Genomic DNA, 16,056 nt, shown 5'->3' with positions numbered 1-16,056 from the left:
AAATGACCATGAAATAGTTTGTATGTTATTTTGTGGTTTTATAGCTAGGGTTGTGTGTTAAAAAAATCTGTGGTTTATGAAGCCTTGTGTTTGTGCTCTGTGGCGGTGTTTTTGTATTTGTGATGTTTGGGAGGTCAAAAAGGAATTTCCACATGTGTGGACAATAAAGATTTCTAATTCCAATTTGAATATTAATATAATTCATTCATTTTTCTTCAGCTTAGTGCCTTATTTATCAGGGGTTGCCACAGCGGAATGAACCACCAACTATTCCAGCATATGTTTTACGCAGCGGATGCCCTTCCAGCTGCAACCCATCACTGGGAAACATCCATACACTCTCATTCACACACACACACACACACTCATTCACTACGGACAATTTAGCCTACCTAATTCACCTATACCACATGTCTTAGGACTGTGGGGGAAACCGGAGCACCCGGAGGAAACCTACGCGAACACAGGGAGAACATGCAAACTCCACACAGAAATGCCAATTGACCCAGCCGAGGCTCGAACCAGCGACCTTTCTCCTGTGAGACGACAATGCTAACACAGTTTTATTATTATTATTATTATAAGTCCGTCATTTAAATAAATAAATACCTAGATAATACACATACCAGCCTATAGGTATAGCACCAGAAGATCTTGTGAAGAAATTATTATTGTTATCATTATGTATTATTATTATAGTCGAATGTTATTACTAGTCTGTGGCCTTTTGAAAATGTATAACAATTAAGGACACAATTCTATTAAATGTTGCTTCATTTATTATTATAATAACAATATTATTAGAAAAATTTGTTTAATGTTCAATTCATTTATTATTAAAGACAAATAAAATTAATGAAACCCATCAAACAAGACACAAACGAAAAGAAAAAAAGAACTAGATATGATGCTATTAAGCAAAGAAGTTAAACAAGTAGAAAACACCCCAAATAAGGTAAAATTAACCAACAGACAGCAGAATTGTGTTAAAGTCTGTGTGACTTGGAAGTTGCTGAGACTTTTATTTCAGTATGTTGATATATCTCCAACTGAATCTGAATAGGTTGTTTTCACATGACGTCACTGATGATGCATGAAATTCAGATGGAGGGCATAGGAATCGCTATCAGAACGTCAAAATATTTCTAGTTTATGTTGTTTATAATTGTTTAAACCCACCAAAATAAGAAATACCGAACAGCTTTTATAGAACTCCAAACATTTTTGCTCATAAAGCGGGGAAAGTTCAAGAAACTGGCTGAAAAACGTAAGAAACGGTGGCATGTAATAAACATTTTTTCAATACATCTATGTGTACAAACTTTTTTGAACGCGATAATCCGTTTGAAAGCACCAATAAAGATTATATACAGGCCTGTCTATGTGTATAAATATGTTAATGTGTTATATAGAAATCAGATACAAAAACCACCACACTTACACAAAATCCAGGAGAATATAAATAACGTACCCTGCCATGTAATCGATGCAATGAAATCTCCATCTTGTTTTGCAATAATCCATATCTTTACTGGCGTTTTAGCAGAATAAACATCCATAATGTGAACATCGAGATGCGCAGCAGCTGTGAATGTTTGTTGATGGTAAGTTCATCGACAGAACTGATAAACTAATAACTGTATCTCTTCATGATATAAAAGGGCTAAAAATTTACTTTTGTACTTTAAATATTTAGGAGCACCAGAAAAAATGTAGGAGCACCCACCAAAAATGAATGCGCACCACTGCAAGTTGTATTTTAAGGGATTTATTGTATTTGAAAACAACATCAATTAGGACTAACAAAACCCAGAAACAACTATCTAACTAATGCTGAGATGACTTATTGATATTTGTGTGCAATAATTTCAAAATGTATGTCTAATAATTATTAAATATTAATGATGACGAAAATGACAATAATACTAACAATAAATGACATTTCTCATTATGAAGCTGCCTTGAATGTGCTTGAAAGTGAGTTATCTGCTATAAAAAGTCTGTAACTTTATGAAAAAAAAAATTATGGTTTGCATCAAACTAAAATGAAGCATTGCAGAAATATTTATTTTGCACTATTGTTTTTATATGCATGTCAATTTAATAAATAACATTTCTGCTACAAAACATACGAAATATAACAAATCATTCAATTCAAGGCTGAAAGCTGCAAAACTTTTTTTAGTTAGTAACTAAATAGAAAAATAACATGCATCTCAAGAAAGAATGGACAAAGGAAAGTAAGAAAAGTCTCACTTCTATCACTCTTGGTTTCGGTTTGTTTCATTTTAAATGCTCAGTCTCGTTATGAGCTGATCTTCAATTTTCTGTGTTTGTGGAAAGTAGGCGAGTCAGCCGGACCAATATATGAGCAGGCAGAGTAGTATTCTCGCAATGACCACCTGCGCAATAACGTTCTTTGTTATGAGCCGTAGATTTAGTTTAAACTCAGTAAAGGCGAGCTTTTTGACGATGATGTGTAGTGTTAGATTTTTTACTTAGCGGACATTTGCGCTGAATGCAACGCATCCAGATTCAGGCACCTTCCCCAAAAACACTCGATTGATCTCGGCTGGCGGATCAACATTCACCACATGTCATGATCGCTGTCATCGGCGCCATTATTTTTAACTTTAGGTGAGGTTTGCAAACCTCTGTACTTTTCACTTTTCCGCAGTTTGCATTTCCCGCAGTCACAAAAGCGGAAAGCCTTGAGTGATTGACAGCTAATATTAAACAATATAGCGGCAGGGAGGACCGATTCAGCACATTTTTAGAAAAAAATCAAAACAGGTCACACTACAACCATTATATGCAGTCACACAAATGCTGCCAAATATATTATGAGGTTGCATAGATTAAATTTCAGGCACATATGCGACCAAAATAGTCACAATTTCAGGCCCTGTATAAAGATCATGCCCAACATATGTGCTTATTTTCTATTTATATCTTCTTTGAAATATGGTATAAATCACAAAAATACGGACTTTCCTCTGTCGCCCATTCAGTTTTTTACTTCATGTCCTCCATCTGAATTTCGCGCGTCAGCAGAACCACGTGATTAAAAACAACCTCTATGGAGTAGGGATGGGGCTTTCTTTTTTGCGCATCTTTCCTGTATGGCAAACTAACGGTTAGTTGGGTGTGGTCAAGAATAGTGTTGTTGAAGCCGTCAAACTAACATTATCTAAGACATCATCCAAAAACAGAAGCAAATGCTCAGACACTAATTGAAGATTACCAAAACAAGCATAATTTTCAGTGGATTAACTTGCACGGATTAATGGTTCACCAATGTACACTAGCAAAATAATAAACATTGTAGATTTTGATTTCACACAGACTTTAAAGATTGTAAACTGACAGATGAAGAGATGAGAGTGTTAGTCAGGGACAGCGGAGTTCATGGGTTAGTACTTACATTACTATTAGTGTCTGCATTGTCAACAACACTATCATCATCAACACTCTCCATGTCCTCAGAGGACTGATCTTCGCTCTGAAATGGGAATGTAACACTAGGATGGGAGGTACACTCGTAAGATCCCTGAAAACTTTTCAATGCTTAATCATTACAAAAGGAATCAAAAGTTGTATCTTAATAACACTTTTTAAATGTTTCTTCAAGCATGGCCATGGGTTGTTGCCTTCATGGTAAAATATGTTCGAGCTTTTAGTCACGCAGCATTGAAGCATACAGCATTGTCAAAATTGAAATAGACAATAATATGAATGTGTAACAATTCTGTAAGATTTTGCACATGTTCTACCTTTGATTTCCTGCGATTAAATTTGAGGAAGCCCAGAAGACCCTTTTTCTCTGATCCACTCAGACTGTTGGAGCGCAGAGATTCAGCTGTAAAAAAAAAAAACAGATCTCTTCAGTATCTAAACAAACATGCAGAAATACAGCCACTACTGTAGTCTAACAACACACGACATGACAAGATTCAAGCAACAAGCAATTTGGCTGACTGTACCAGACACAACACAACACAACAAAAAACTTTAAATACAAGTCACTCAGAAGAGCAGAATAACGAACTACACTCTTTATAACTGAATGAATTAATGTTAAACCTCATTAACATTATTCAGTGTTGAGTAATTGATGGTTTGGACTTGCACAGAGGTTACAGTTCTAGGGCCCTATCCTACATCCGGCACAATAAGACGTGTATGGCATAATATGTTGCTAGTTACATTCGAGCACAGGATTAATTTTCACGTTTTACCTTTTAACCTTTTAAAATTTGAAATAGCAAATCCATTTGCACCACTTTGTGAACTCATTGGTGCACTGGTCTGAAAAGGAGGTGTGTTAAGGTGCATTGTTGCTATAGACCACCTGTAGGGGTTTTGGGGACTTCTGCATTACAATATGGGGCATAAGAATAGGACGTGTTTGGATCTTTGTACTTAGCAAACTAAATTGGAGAAACAACCATTTCCTTACTCCATGAAAGTAAAGGAGTAAAGTAAAGAGTAAAAGTAAAATAAAGAAGAACTAAAGTGGCCGAATGGAGGAGACTCGTTCTTTATTTTCACACAGGTTTAACTGTTTTACTCGCTAGTGAAGCGTTCCACTTATAGAGCCCTTTCATACACCCGGCACAATAAGGCGCAAGACATGTTTCCATGACGTGTTGCTATTTTCAGACCAACCCAACCTTAATTTTCACGCTTTCAGCCACAATATTTAAATAGCAAATCCATTTGCGCCACTTTGTAGACTCATGAGTGTTTCGGTCTAGAAAAGAGGTGTGTTTAGGCGCATTGATGCGCATTGCTATTTTGAGGAACTAAAATAGACTGTTTAATAGACCAGCTGAAAGCAGGTCTAAGGTCCAGTTGTTAGATGTGCGCCTCGCTTACACATTGCCTAAAACACGCTGGATGTACAGCAGTACGCAAACATCTTTACAAATAAAAAAGAATGAAAGGATTAAAATATTTTTTAAAAATATTACTTTCTATATAAATATAAAAACCATCTTGATGCCTTCTTCATCTTCATCGTTTATTCATGACAATTTGCTTTGGTATAATGTTAATATTATTAGAAGTATTATTTATTATATTCATATTTATATTTGTTTTATTAAAAACAAGCTTAGATTTGTCCACCTGTCAGGTTTTGGACCATATGGGGCATAGCATGTGTATTTGGATATAACTCAGTTATTTGAACACACTTCGTTATCATTGTTAATTTATTCGTTTGCTGGAAATTAGAACTGAATTTAGAAACAAGTCTTTGCGCTTAACAAACATGTTTCCCAATCCACAAAAGAGAGAAAGTGAAAGTGAAAGTAAAGGCCGATTGGGCCGATTCTCTCATTATCTCTCATAACTGTTTTCTTGCTGGTGAAGCGTTCAGTTATTCCACTTACAAAGTCCGCCATGTAAATAGCAAATGTACCATTTTTTATGTGCAATTGACTCTTAAAGGGAATGTGAGATGAGACTCTGATTGGTTTATTCTCAAAACACACCCATAACTCATTAAGAGAATAAGCTCAACTCTGCCATGGCGCAAAGTGTATTTTTCCATCCTTAAAATAGCAAAAGTGGATTCGGATATGCCCTTTATGCTTTTGCGCCCTGTGCTTCAGACTTTGCACCTGGATCGTTAAAATAGAGCCCATAAATTCCGCCATTTAAATAGCAAATGCGCCATGGCGCGACACAACTGACTCTTAAAGGGAATGTGAGATGAGACTCTGATTGGTTTAATGCATGTTATGCTCAAAACACACCTACAGTATAACTCATTAAGAGAATAAGCACAACTCTGTTAGACCATGCTCCAAAGTGCTGAGCGTACCTTTCCATCCATAAAATAAAAAATGTGGTTTCGAAAATGCTCTTAATGAGAAAAATCCTCTTTTTTGTACAAGAAATTATAACAATGAAATTGTTTGCATTTAACTTTTATACAGTGAAGAATATGCAGTTTTATTTGCTTACAATTTATTATTTAACTTATACTTGAATACGGTTAGACTCACCAAAAAATAAAAAAACTAATCTATGCAGATTATCTAGCCTACGAAATCCTCCCAATCAACATAAAACTATGAGACCTTTCCAAAATGAGCTATTCAAATCATCTGTTTAAATGATTATGTTCACATCACAATACATATTGCAGAAAAACTAAATATCGCAATGTCAGACTTTTACAATATCGTGCAGCCCTAATCAGGACCATTGATTAAAGTTTCATAACGGACTACAGGATTGAACAAAACCGAATAACAGTTTTTATGTTCAGCAAGATGAAAAGATTTGATCTGAAAATCTGATTTGCCTGCAGTCTGAGCATAGCTTACGTTAAGAGACGGTGATCTAAATCCTTTTCAACAGATTAAGTATATATACTATTTTAAAAAGGTATATTATCTTAAATAAACTGTATATAAATCTTAAATATATGATCTATACATGTATAATCTTTACCATCAAATATAAAAGCAAGCGTTTTAAATTCCTTTAGACTCAGTGTGAGCACAATAAACACAAAGCAGTACAGAAGTCCAACATTAGATGGCGCTACACTTCTGCAAGCCTCTACAATGCCATCACATTCAGATGAAAACAAAAACATTAAAGCAGCTGAAAATAAAAATAAAAACTTAAACAAAGAATAAGCAGGACAGGTTTCTAAATACTACACAAATGCACCATAAAGAATGTAAGCACCACAATAAAACTAAGCGTAAGAGGTGAATATTAAAGCATAAGCATGTCTTACTTTTTTTTTTCTAGTGACCTGGTTAATGATAATCATAAGAGCTCAAGCACGTTCTATGACAGGAAGCAGACTCTCAGCACATTCAAAACAGTTCAATATGTAGGGTTAAGCCACCACAACAACTATTTAGCCAAAGTTGCATACACGGCATGAGTACCTGAGTAGTTCAAGGCAGGTGTCGAAGCCATTTTAGGCTGGAGAACTGGAAACAATCAAACCAAAAAAAAAAAAAAAAAACAAAAAAACATTTTGAAGGCAAATAAGGAAGAGCAGAAAGAAGTTCTATTTTTGACTTTTCATTTGACTACCAGACAGTAAAGAACAGTCAAATGTCAAAGGCTGTGACATTTGTGCCTTTTAAGTTATGTACCAATAGCACTGACACTTCCTCAGCTCAGATATGGAAAGTGCATACTTCTCTCAACAAGAAGTTTCTGAGGCATTTAAGACCAGTGTAATGGCAGCTGAAATTGAAGCTTTGCCACCAAAGAAATAAATGACATTTTCTAAAATACAGTTATTTTATATTAGAGTATTTTATATTTATATTTTATATTTCATTACAGTCATTTTTTGACTGTTTTGAAACAATCATTCTTAAACAACCAATTGCTCTTGAACTTAGTTTCAGGCTTATTATTACTAAGTAAAAGAAAAATATATAGCATTTTTTGGTACCAGGAAAACGAATATATGGATAGTTGACGTGATGTTGCATTAATTATTACTGTCACACATATCAAAAATGAATATAATTAGTATTGTGAGTCAAAACGCAATAAATTGTTAATGTTAAAATGTTTGGTTGGCTTCAATTGATCTCTTTTTATGAAAAAAGTTTTAAAAATGTTTTTAAAATAGTTTCTAAAATAGTTATTTTAAATTACAGTATTTACAAATTCTGAATATTAATGTTTTGACTATTTTGATCAAATAAATACAGCATTAGAGTGCATTTAAGATTTTAAAAACATTATTCAGATCATTCTGAAACAATCAGTTACTCTTGAACTTAGTTTCAGCCTTTTCATGTTTTTTTTTTAGATTTTCTAAAATACAGTTATTTTAAATTACAATATATACAAATTCTAAATATTATTGTGTTTTTTGACTGTTTTGATCTAATAAATGCAACCTTGGAGTTCATAAGAGACTTTTAAAAACATTAGTCAGATAATTCTGAAACAATCTGTTGCTCTTGAACTTAGCTTCAGCCTTACTATTACTAAGTGAAAGAAAAATATATATCATTATTTGGTTTTGTAACCAGGAAAACCTATACATGGACAGTTGACGTGACATTGCACTTTTACTGTCTCACATCACAAAACTTAATATAATTAGTGCTGTAATTAGTCAAAATGCAATAAATTGTTAATGTTTAAATGTTTGTTTGGCTTCAACTGACCTCTTTTTTATTTAAAAAAAAAAAAATTTTGTGTGTTTTTTTAATATTTTGATCTAACAAATGTAGCCTTGGAGTGCATAAGAGATTTTAAAAACATTATTCAGATCATTCTGAAACAATGAGTTGCTCTTGAACTAAAAGTAAATATTACTACCTAAAAAATTTAGGAGGAACATTTTTGTACTTTTTAGGTACTAATTTGTACCCTTGAGGTATTAACATGGACCTTGTAGGTACAAATTTGTACCACCCCAGTGACAGCTCGCGTACCTTTATTTCTGAGAGTGTAGTACTAAGTGAAAAATATATATATATATATATATATATATATATATATATATATATATATATATATATATATATATATATATATATATATATAGATATATATAGATATATATAGATATATATAGATATATATAGATATATATATATATATATATATATATATATATATATATATATATATATATATATATATATCATTTTTTGGGTTCCAGGAAAACTTATATATGAACAGTTGACATGAAATTGCATTTTTACTGTCACACAAGACAAAAATGAATATAATTAGTTCTGTGATAAGTCAAAATGAAATTAATTGTTAATGTTTAAATGTTTCAAATGTTTGTTTGGCTTCAATTGACCTCTTTATGTATATATATATATATATATATATATATATATATATATATATATATATATATATATATATATATATATATATAAATACATTTTATATTTTCTAAAATACAGTAATTTTAAATCACAGTATATACAAATTCTTATATTATTTTGTGTTTTTTTGATCTAATAAATGCAGCCTTGGAGTGCATAAGAGAATTTAAAAACATTATTTAGATAATTCTGAAACAAACTGTTGGTTAAATGGTTAAATATTTCTTTGTTTTCCATAAACCTCTTGTTAAAAAAAAAATTTGCTAATGTTAATTACATTTTCACATTTAAATTTTTACATTACATTTTTTGAGCCAAATTTCAAAACTCACCTATCTTGTAACTAACTCAAGCATAATTCAATAAATTATCATTCTTATAAATTAAAAAGATCAAAAAAATGTATAAATTATTAAATACCTCAGGCCTTTCAGTTTTAAGTATGAGACAATCATTTTTCCATCCACATATTTCTAAAAACAACTTGTTGACCTATTCACTGAATAAAATGATTTATTGGATTTACTACTACTACTAATGATGATAATAATAATTCCTTACATTTATATAGCGCTTTTCTAGTCACTCTAAGCACTTTACACATTGGGCAGAATCTCCATACTAAAATGTTAACTGGTTGCAAACAATTTACATGGGCTGAATGTAAACAAACAAATTAAATGTAGTAATGTTCAACTTAATTTGTTTGTTTGCATTCAGCCCATATAAATTGTTTTCAACCAGTTACCTTAAAAAATGCTAATCCAATAAACCCTTTTTTCTGTGTGCCCTCCACTAAAACTCCACAGAAAGCTTTCATTAGTTGACCCATTCAAGAACATAGAGGAGGGGCCAGGTGAAAAAAATATACAATATTTGGAATATGGATTGCAATATACCGTTTACTTCCACTAGGACAATTGAACCTCAACCTTACATACTGCACCTATAAATGTAGAGCTTTATTTAATGTAACATTGTGTATCCCATACCTAATGTTTGATCCAGGACATAGAGCTCCCTGATACCCAGATCGCTCAGAGACTTGTCCAAGTCCAGTTGTTGGTGGCTGATATTGTCTTTGAAGAGCAGGACATGGGCTGGATCAAACTCACACTTCTGACAGATCACAGGCACCAGGGTCTGCAGGGATGCTAATGGATTTACTCGAACCACAGCTTTCTGACTGCGGTGATAGTTCACTACCAAGCGCACGGTTTTCTGTGATGAGAGAAAAAGAAACAGACGTGTGAAGAATGGGACAAGTTCATTCATAACAGTTTATTTAAAATTCTGTTCCCTGATGCACCCATCAACATGAATGATATTTAAGGGTTAGTTCACTCAAAAAAATTTGTCCCATATCAAAATCTGTTTTATGACAATATATGCGAATTACATTTATGGCATACAAGTTCAAATTTGGACTTCACACATATTGCAAATATATATTTATATTTAGCAAATACTGCAAAAATTGACACTTTCAAATATATTTTTCAACCATAGGAATTACAAATATGTGCTTTAACTTTATATACAGTATGCGTTTATATATGGCAGCTTAAAGACGACTCTCGTGTGGAAAATGAAGTGCTCAGAAGTGAGAATGACATGAATTGCTCAGGTGTGAGTTTTTTACTAGTTTTTTTACTTCAACAGAATGTAAAATTCCTGATGGTTTTGTGAGTTTTTTCTATTCAAATCTGATCTGTAATTTGTATTTTCTATTGGATTTGAGTCAGGTGATTGGCTGGGCCATTCTACAGCTTGGTTTTCTTTCTCTGAATGCATTTAAGAGTTTCCTTGGCTGTGTTTTAAATCATTGTCTTGCTGAAATCTCCACTCTGGTTTCATCTTCATCATCCTGCTAATGTAGATGTTTGACTGAAGAAGCTAATATTCATTTACAATGATGAAGGGCAGAGGATTGCTGAAGAACTACTGAGAGAGTTCAGCTGGTTTCACTGTTTTTCTGCACCTCCCTTTCCTCATGTGTTCAATACTTTTTTGGTGTAAAAATGGTGACGTGTTGAAAACTTACATATGTCAATGTGAATACTATTTTTGTACCCCTACACCTTCCCCTTGGCCCTTGAAAGAGTGTGAAGGGGAAGGGCTTAAAAATGTACCCCTAAGAAATGGGACAGCACTACAGCACCTGCACACGTCACCATATGTCATCACGATCTCTTCCTTCATATGAGATCGATGATCGTGACTGCTGTAGTTATTCCAGTTGGGATATTTTTTGGTATTTATCGTCAGGAAATCACTGATAGCAACAATATCATGATATCATAACGATAAAATGTGCAATAAGATCGTAACTGTACTGTGCATTTACACCGTGGCCATATTCATCTAGGTAAACACACCAAAAACAACATTAACAACATAATGTGGCACTGCGAAAAAAAGAGTGATTATTAGGGATTAAAAAAAGCTTTTATTTTACCGTTTCATTTTTTTTAAGCATGACGATAAAACACAAATGCCGCTATGAGTGTATTAAAACATGCTAGTTTGTTTTAAAATTCGTAATAATGCCAAAAAAATACTAATTTGTGCATCTTCTGACTTCCATGTGCAGCAAAATGAAATTTTTGTACCTCTTGGTTTCAAGTGTGGTCCTGAAAAATCTCAGTTTCAAGGGCTATCTAGCCCTTTCCCTTAGCCCTACGCCTTCAAGCTAAAGAGAATTGGGACACCCCTACCCCTTCAGGTGAACGCGCAAAACGAGGGGTAAGGGGAAGGGCTAAAGAGTAGAACCGGGATTGGGTCTTATGTCTCCTACTGTGTATAATATTTTTATAATATATTTGAACATTCAATCATTTTCTTTTCGGCTTAGTCCCTTTATTAATCTGGGGTCGCCACAGCGGAATGAACCGACAACTTATCCAGCATATGCTTTACACAGCCTCAACTCATCACTGGGAAACATCCATTCACACGCATACACTACGGACAATTTGAGCTTACCCAATTCACCTATACCACGTCTTTGAACTTGTGGGGGAAACCGAAGCTCCCGGAGGAAACCCACACGAACATGGGGAAATCCACACAGAAATGCCAACTGACCCAGCCAAGGATGGAACCAGCGACCTTTTTGCTGTGAGGCGACAGCGCTACCCACTGCACCACCGCGTCACCCATATTTAAATCTTAGATTTTTTTTCATACACACTGAGATTTTTGGACTTTTAATGACACATGTAGTAAAAATTGCTTAGGAGCAGTGGTGCTCAACATTGTTCCTGGAGATTGACCTTCCTGCAAAGTTCAGCTCCAACCCTGATCAAACACACTTGAACCAATTAATTAGGACCTGAACAGACCTTGATAATTACAGGCAGGTGTGTTTGGTATGGGTTGCAACTGAAATCTGCAGGAAGGTCAATCTCCAGGAACAGGGTTGGTCACCCCTGCTTAAGAGTATAGGCTACATTACTGAGATTAGTTCTTATAGGAGGTGTTTTAACAAACTGTCCTTCCCTAAGCGTTTTTGCTTTGTCATTATTCATTGATGACGAATGTCAGTTCATTTTTGTTATAGATTTTGACAATTAAAAACAAAACCGATTTTTATTCTGTTTTTCTGTTTTTCTTATCAGCCAAAAAGTGTTGAGGACAACTACGATGCAAATTGAAACAATATGAAAGTAAGTAGATGATAACAGGAGTTTCATTTTTGAGTGAACTACCCTATTTAAATATTACTTAAAAATATAATGCTTTATCTTGAAGGAAATTATAAAGAATATGAAAGCAAATGTTCATGTAGTCGAATATCAAGGCTAAACTGAACTAAACTATGATTCAACTCTGTAGGAAAGAGTTTTACTGGAAAAAAAGTGTGAACACAAATGGTACCTAATTAAAATGCTCTCTTCCTGTAAATGTACAGCAATCTCACCCCTTTTTAGCTATTATCATATGCACGATCGAGGTAAGATAAGATGCAACCCAGATATCTGAAGTTTCGCATGAGCAGTGGGCAATTTAGATCGTAAATGCAAGTTTGCAGTGTTTTGCAGAGGAAGTTTCTCCAACCACAATATACTGCTTAGAAAAAAAATATCTTCTTGAGACCTGAATTACACTTGAGGTACTTTAACCAATAAATCATATTACCTAATACAGTTACTCAAATGCAAATACCATTTTTTTTCTCATGAAACCAAACTATCTACAGTAAACCTATAGCTAATTTCATCATAGAAACGTAACTTGTGGCAGTTCCTGAACATTATCATGCAATCAAAAAATACACCAGAGATGACTGAGCTGTCATAAAACAGTAACACTTTGTTTGCTTTGTGTCGCATATGAGTTACAGTGTAATCACGCTTGAAGAAAAGCTTACTCTGCTATTTTATACTTCTTTGGATAAAAAAACATGCAGTATTTAAACTGTCCTTCATGTTCTCATTTGTAAATTAATTAAAAGGCTAATTAGACAGTAATGTATTTATCACCTGTGTGTATATTTTGTAATAATCAAAGTGCTTTTGGTGGCTGGTCCATATGACTGAGTGGCTATAAAGCGCAACTGACAGATACTGATAAGAAAAATATGCTAAATATCTAGCTGGCATACACTTACCGGTCACTTTATTAGGTACAACTGCTCGTTAACGCAAATTTCTAATCAGCCAATCACATGGCAGCAGCTCAATGTAATTAGGCATGTAGACATGGTCAAGACGATCTGCTGCAGTTCAAACTGAGCATCATAATGGGGAAAAAAGGTGATTTAAGTGACTTTGAATATGGCATAGTTGTTGGTGCCAGACGGTCTGGTCTGAGTATTTCAGAAACTGCTGATCTACTGGGATTTTCACACACAACCATCTCTAGGGTTTACAGAGAATGGTCAGAAAAAAAGAAAATATCCAGTGAGCAGCAGTTCTGTGGGCACAAATGCCTTGTTGATGCCAGAGGTCAGAGGAGAATGGCCTGACTGGTTCGAGTTGATAGAAAGGCAGCAGTAACTCAAATAACCACTCATTACAACCGAGTTATGCAGAAGAGCATCTCTGAATGCACAACACGTCCAACCTTGAGGTGAATAGGCTACAGCAGCAAAAAACCACACCTGGTGCCACTCCTGTCAGCTAAGAACAGGAAACAGGCTACAATTCACACAGGCTCACCAAAATTGTACAATAGAAGAATGGAAAAATGTTGCCTGATCTAATGAGTCTCAATTTCTCCTGCAACATTCGGATGGTAGGGTCAAAATTTGGAGCCAACAACATGCAAGATGGATCCATCCTGCCTTGTATCAACAGTTCAGGCTGGTGATGGTGGTGGTGGAGATGGTGTAATGGTGTGGGGGATATTTTATTGGCACACTTTGGGCCCATTTAGTACCAATTAGGCATCATGTCAATGCCACAGCCTACCTGAGTATTGTTGCTGACTGTCCATCTCTTTATGACCGCAGTATAGCCATCTTCTGATGGCTATTTCCAGCAGGATAATGCACCATGTCATAAAGTGCGAATCACCTCAGACTGGTTCCTTTAACGTGACAATGAGTTCACTGTACTCAAAAGGCCTCCCTGTCACCAGAATTATTCCAATAGAGCACCTTTGGGAAGTGGTGGAACGGGAGATTCGCATCATGGATGTGCACCTGACAAATCTGCAGCAACTGCGTGATGCTATCATGTCAATATGGACCAGAATCTCTGAGGAATATTTCCAGTACCTTGTTGAATCTATGCCACGAAGGATTAAGGCAGTTCTGAAAGCAAAAGGGGGTCCAACCCGGTACTAGTAAAGTATACTTAATAAAGTAGCCATTGAGTGTATGTGACAATAGATGGTCAGCTGCAGCTTTTTGCAGTCAGATATTCCTGTTTCATGACAAGTAAACCATGTACTTAACAGCAACGAATAGTCTTTTTGAAATCTACACAAATCTTTATGGTTGTTTTGGGGGGAAATGTAATTGGATTACGTTGCACAAAAGTTTTGCCTGTACTGCATTGAATGTTTTTGTGCATTTCAGCAATTCTCATGTTAATGTGTCATTAATAGAAAGTAAAACTTTGTTGTATTCCGAGTTTGTGAACTGCTTAACTTCAGACTTTTCAAAATGAATACAAATGAAAGTGATTTTAATGTTTGGTGTTCAAAGCTATTTTGGTGGAGCTTTAACTGGCATTTACTTACAGAATGAAGTTCTCAGAAAGCGGTTAAGTGTGCTGACACGGTTTAACATTTATAACATCCTGCTCTTACTGTAAATAACCATAAGTGTGACCCATCCTAACCCTTCTCTACTACAGTCAAATACTTCTGAGCTAGCATGTGGCCTATATCTGCGATCCTGATAAACATTTGTGGTTTTGTGCTAATTTATGTCATTTATAATGCTAGACTCTCATGTTCAAGTATGGGTCAAGCTTAGAAAAATTATTTGGACGTAACACACAGTTTTTCTTTTTACCATAAGCTTACCTTGGGGTTATAACTACACTCAAAAAAGGCTTTTTTGTGGCTTGTTCAAACTACTTAAGCTGAATCATCTCAATTCTTACGTCTTTTGGGACAACTTAATTGTTTTATGTTCAATCCACTGAAATTTGTAAAAACAATTAAGTTAACAGGGTGACACAGTGGCTCAGTGGTTAGCACTGTCGCCTCACAGCAAGAAGGTCATTGGTTCGAGTACTGGCTGGGTCAGTTGGCATTTCTGTGTGGAGTTTGCATGTTCTCCACGTGTTGGCGTGGGATTCCTCTGGGTGCTCTGGTTTCCCCCACAGTCCAAAGAGATGTGGTTCAGAGGTACCAGCAGTGCGTTAGTTAAAACAGCCTATAGTTGTGACTTAAAGGGACACTACGTTACAACTTACACATTACTAAATATTTCTGTGTTGCACCACAATACTTAGTTTAAACGTAACTCTACGTCCAACTAAATATTTACGGCAGCCATGTATAACGGTAGAGTAGAGATGACAGCGAGATTTGTATACACTGGAGAGCTCACGATGATAATGAAGAATGATCTCCCTCTACTCACAGCCTTAATTTCCTCCCAAATCTCGAATTTGTTTCGGCTTGTGAAAGAAGAGTTTAATTATCTTTAAAGGAGTGTTTTGTGTTAATTGTGTCCACCAATTAAAACGAGAATTTCTTCACGACTGAGTTCTTCTCCCTGCTCTTTTCTCTTTCATGAGTAGGATATAAA

At 34.8% G+C, this 16,056-nt stretch overlaps 1 protein-coding gene across 5 annotated transcripts in view; it reads right to left on the bottom strand.

Moving 5' to 3' along the window:
- cobl (cordon-bleu WH2 repeat protein) overlaps window positions 1-16,056 on the bottom strand; it is a 147,546-nt gene that overhangs the window by 55,021 nt on the left and 76,469 nt on the right. For 2 of the 5 annotated variants that reach the window (XM_056474974.1, XM_056474975.1), the window contains exons 5-8: window positions 9,839-10,067; window positions 6,918-6,962; window positions 3,774-3,859; window positions 3,425-3,502 (exon numbers count right to left, since the gene is read on the bottom strand). In XM_056474974.1, the coding sequence (XP_056330949.1) occupies window positions 3,425-3,502; window positions 3,774-3,859; window positions 6,918-6,962; window positions 9,839-10,067 (438 nt within the window). The remainder of the gene's footprint in view (window positions 1-3,424; window positions 3,503-3,773; window positions 3,860-6,917; window positions 6,963-9,838; window positions 10,068-16,056) is intronic. The other 3 variants (XM_056474976.1, XM_056474977.1, XM_056474978.1) reach the window with 3 other exon arrangements.

The sequence above is a fragment of the Danio aesculapii genome, chromosome 16, assembly GCF_903798145.1.
Source record: "Danio aesculapii chromosome 16, fDanAes4.1, whole genome shotgun sequence".
NCBI classification, from domain to species: Eukaryota; Metazoa; Chordata; class Actinopteri; order Cypriniformes; family Danionidae; genus Danio; species Danio aesculapii.
The sequence above is the reverse complement of the archived record's forward strand: the minus strand, read 5'-3'. Positions and strand labels throughout refer to the sequence as shown.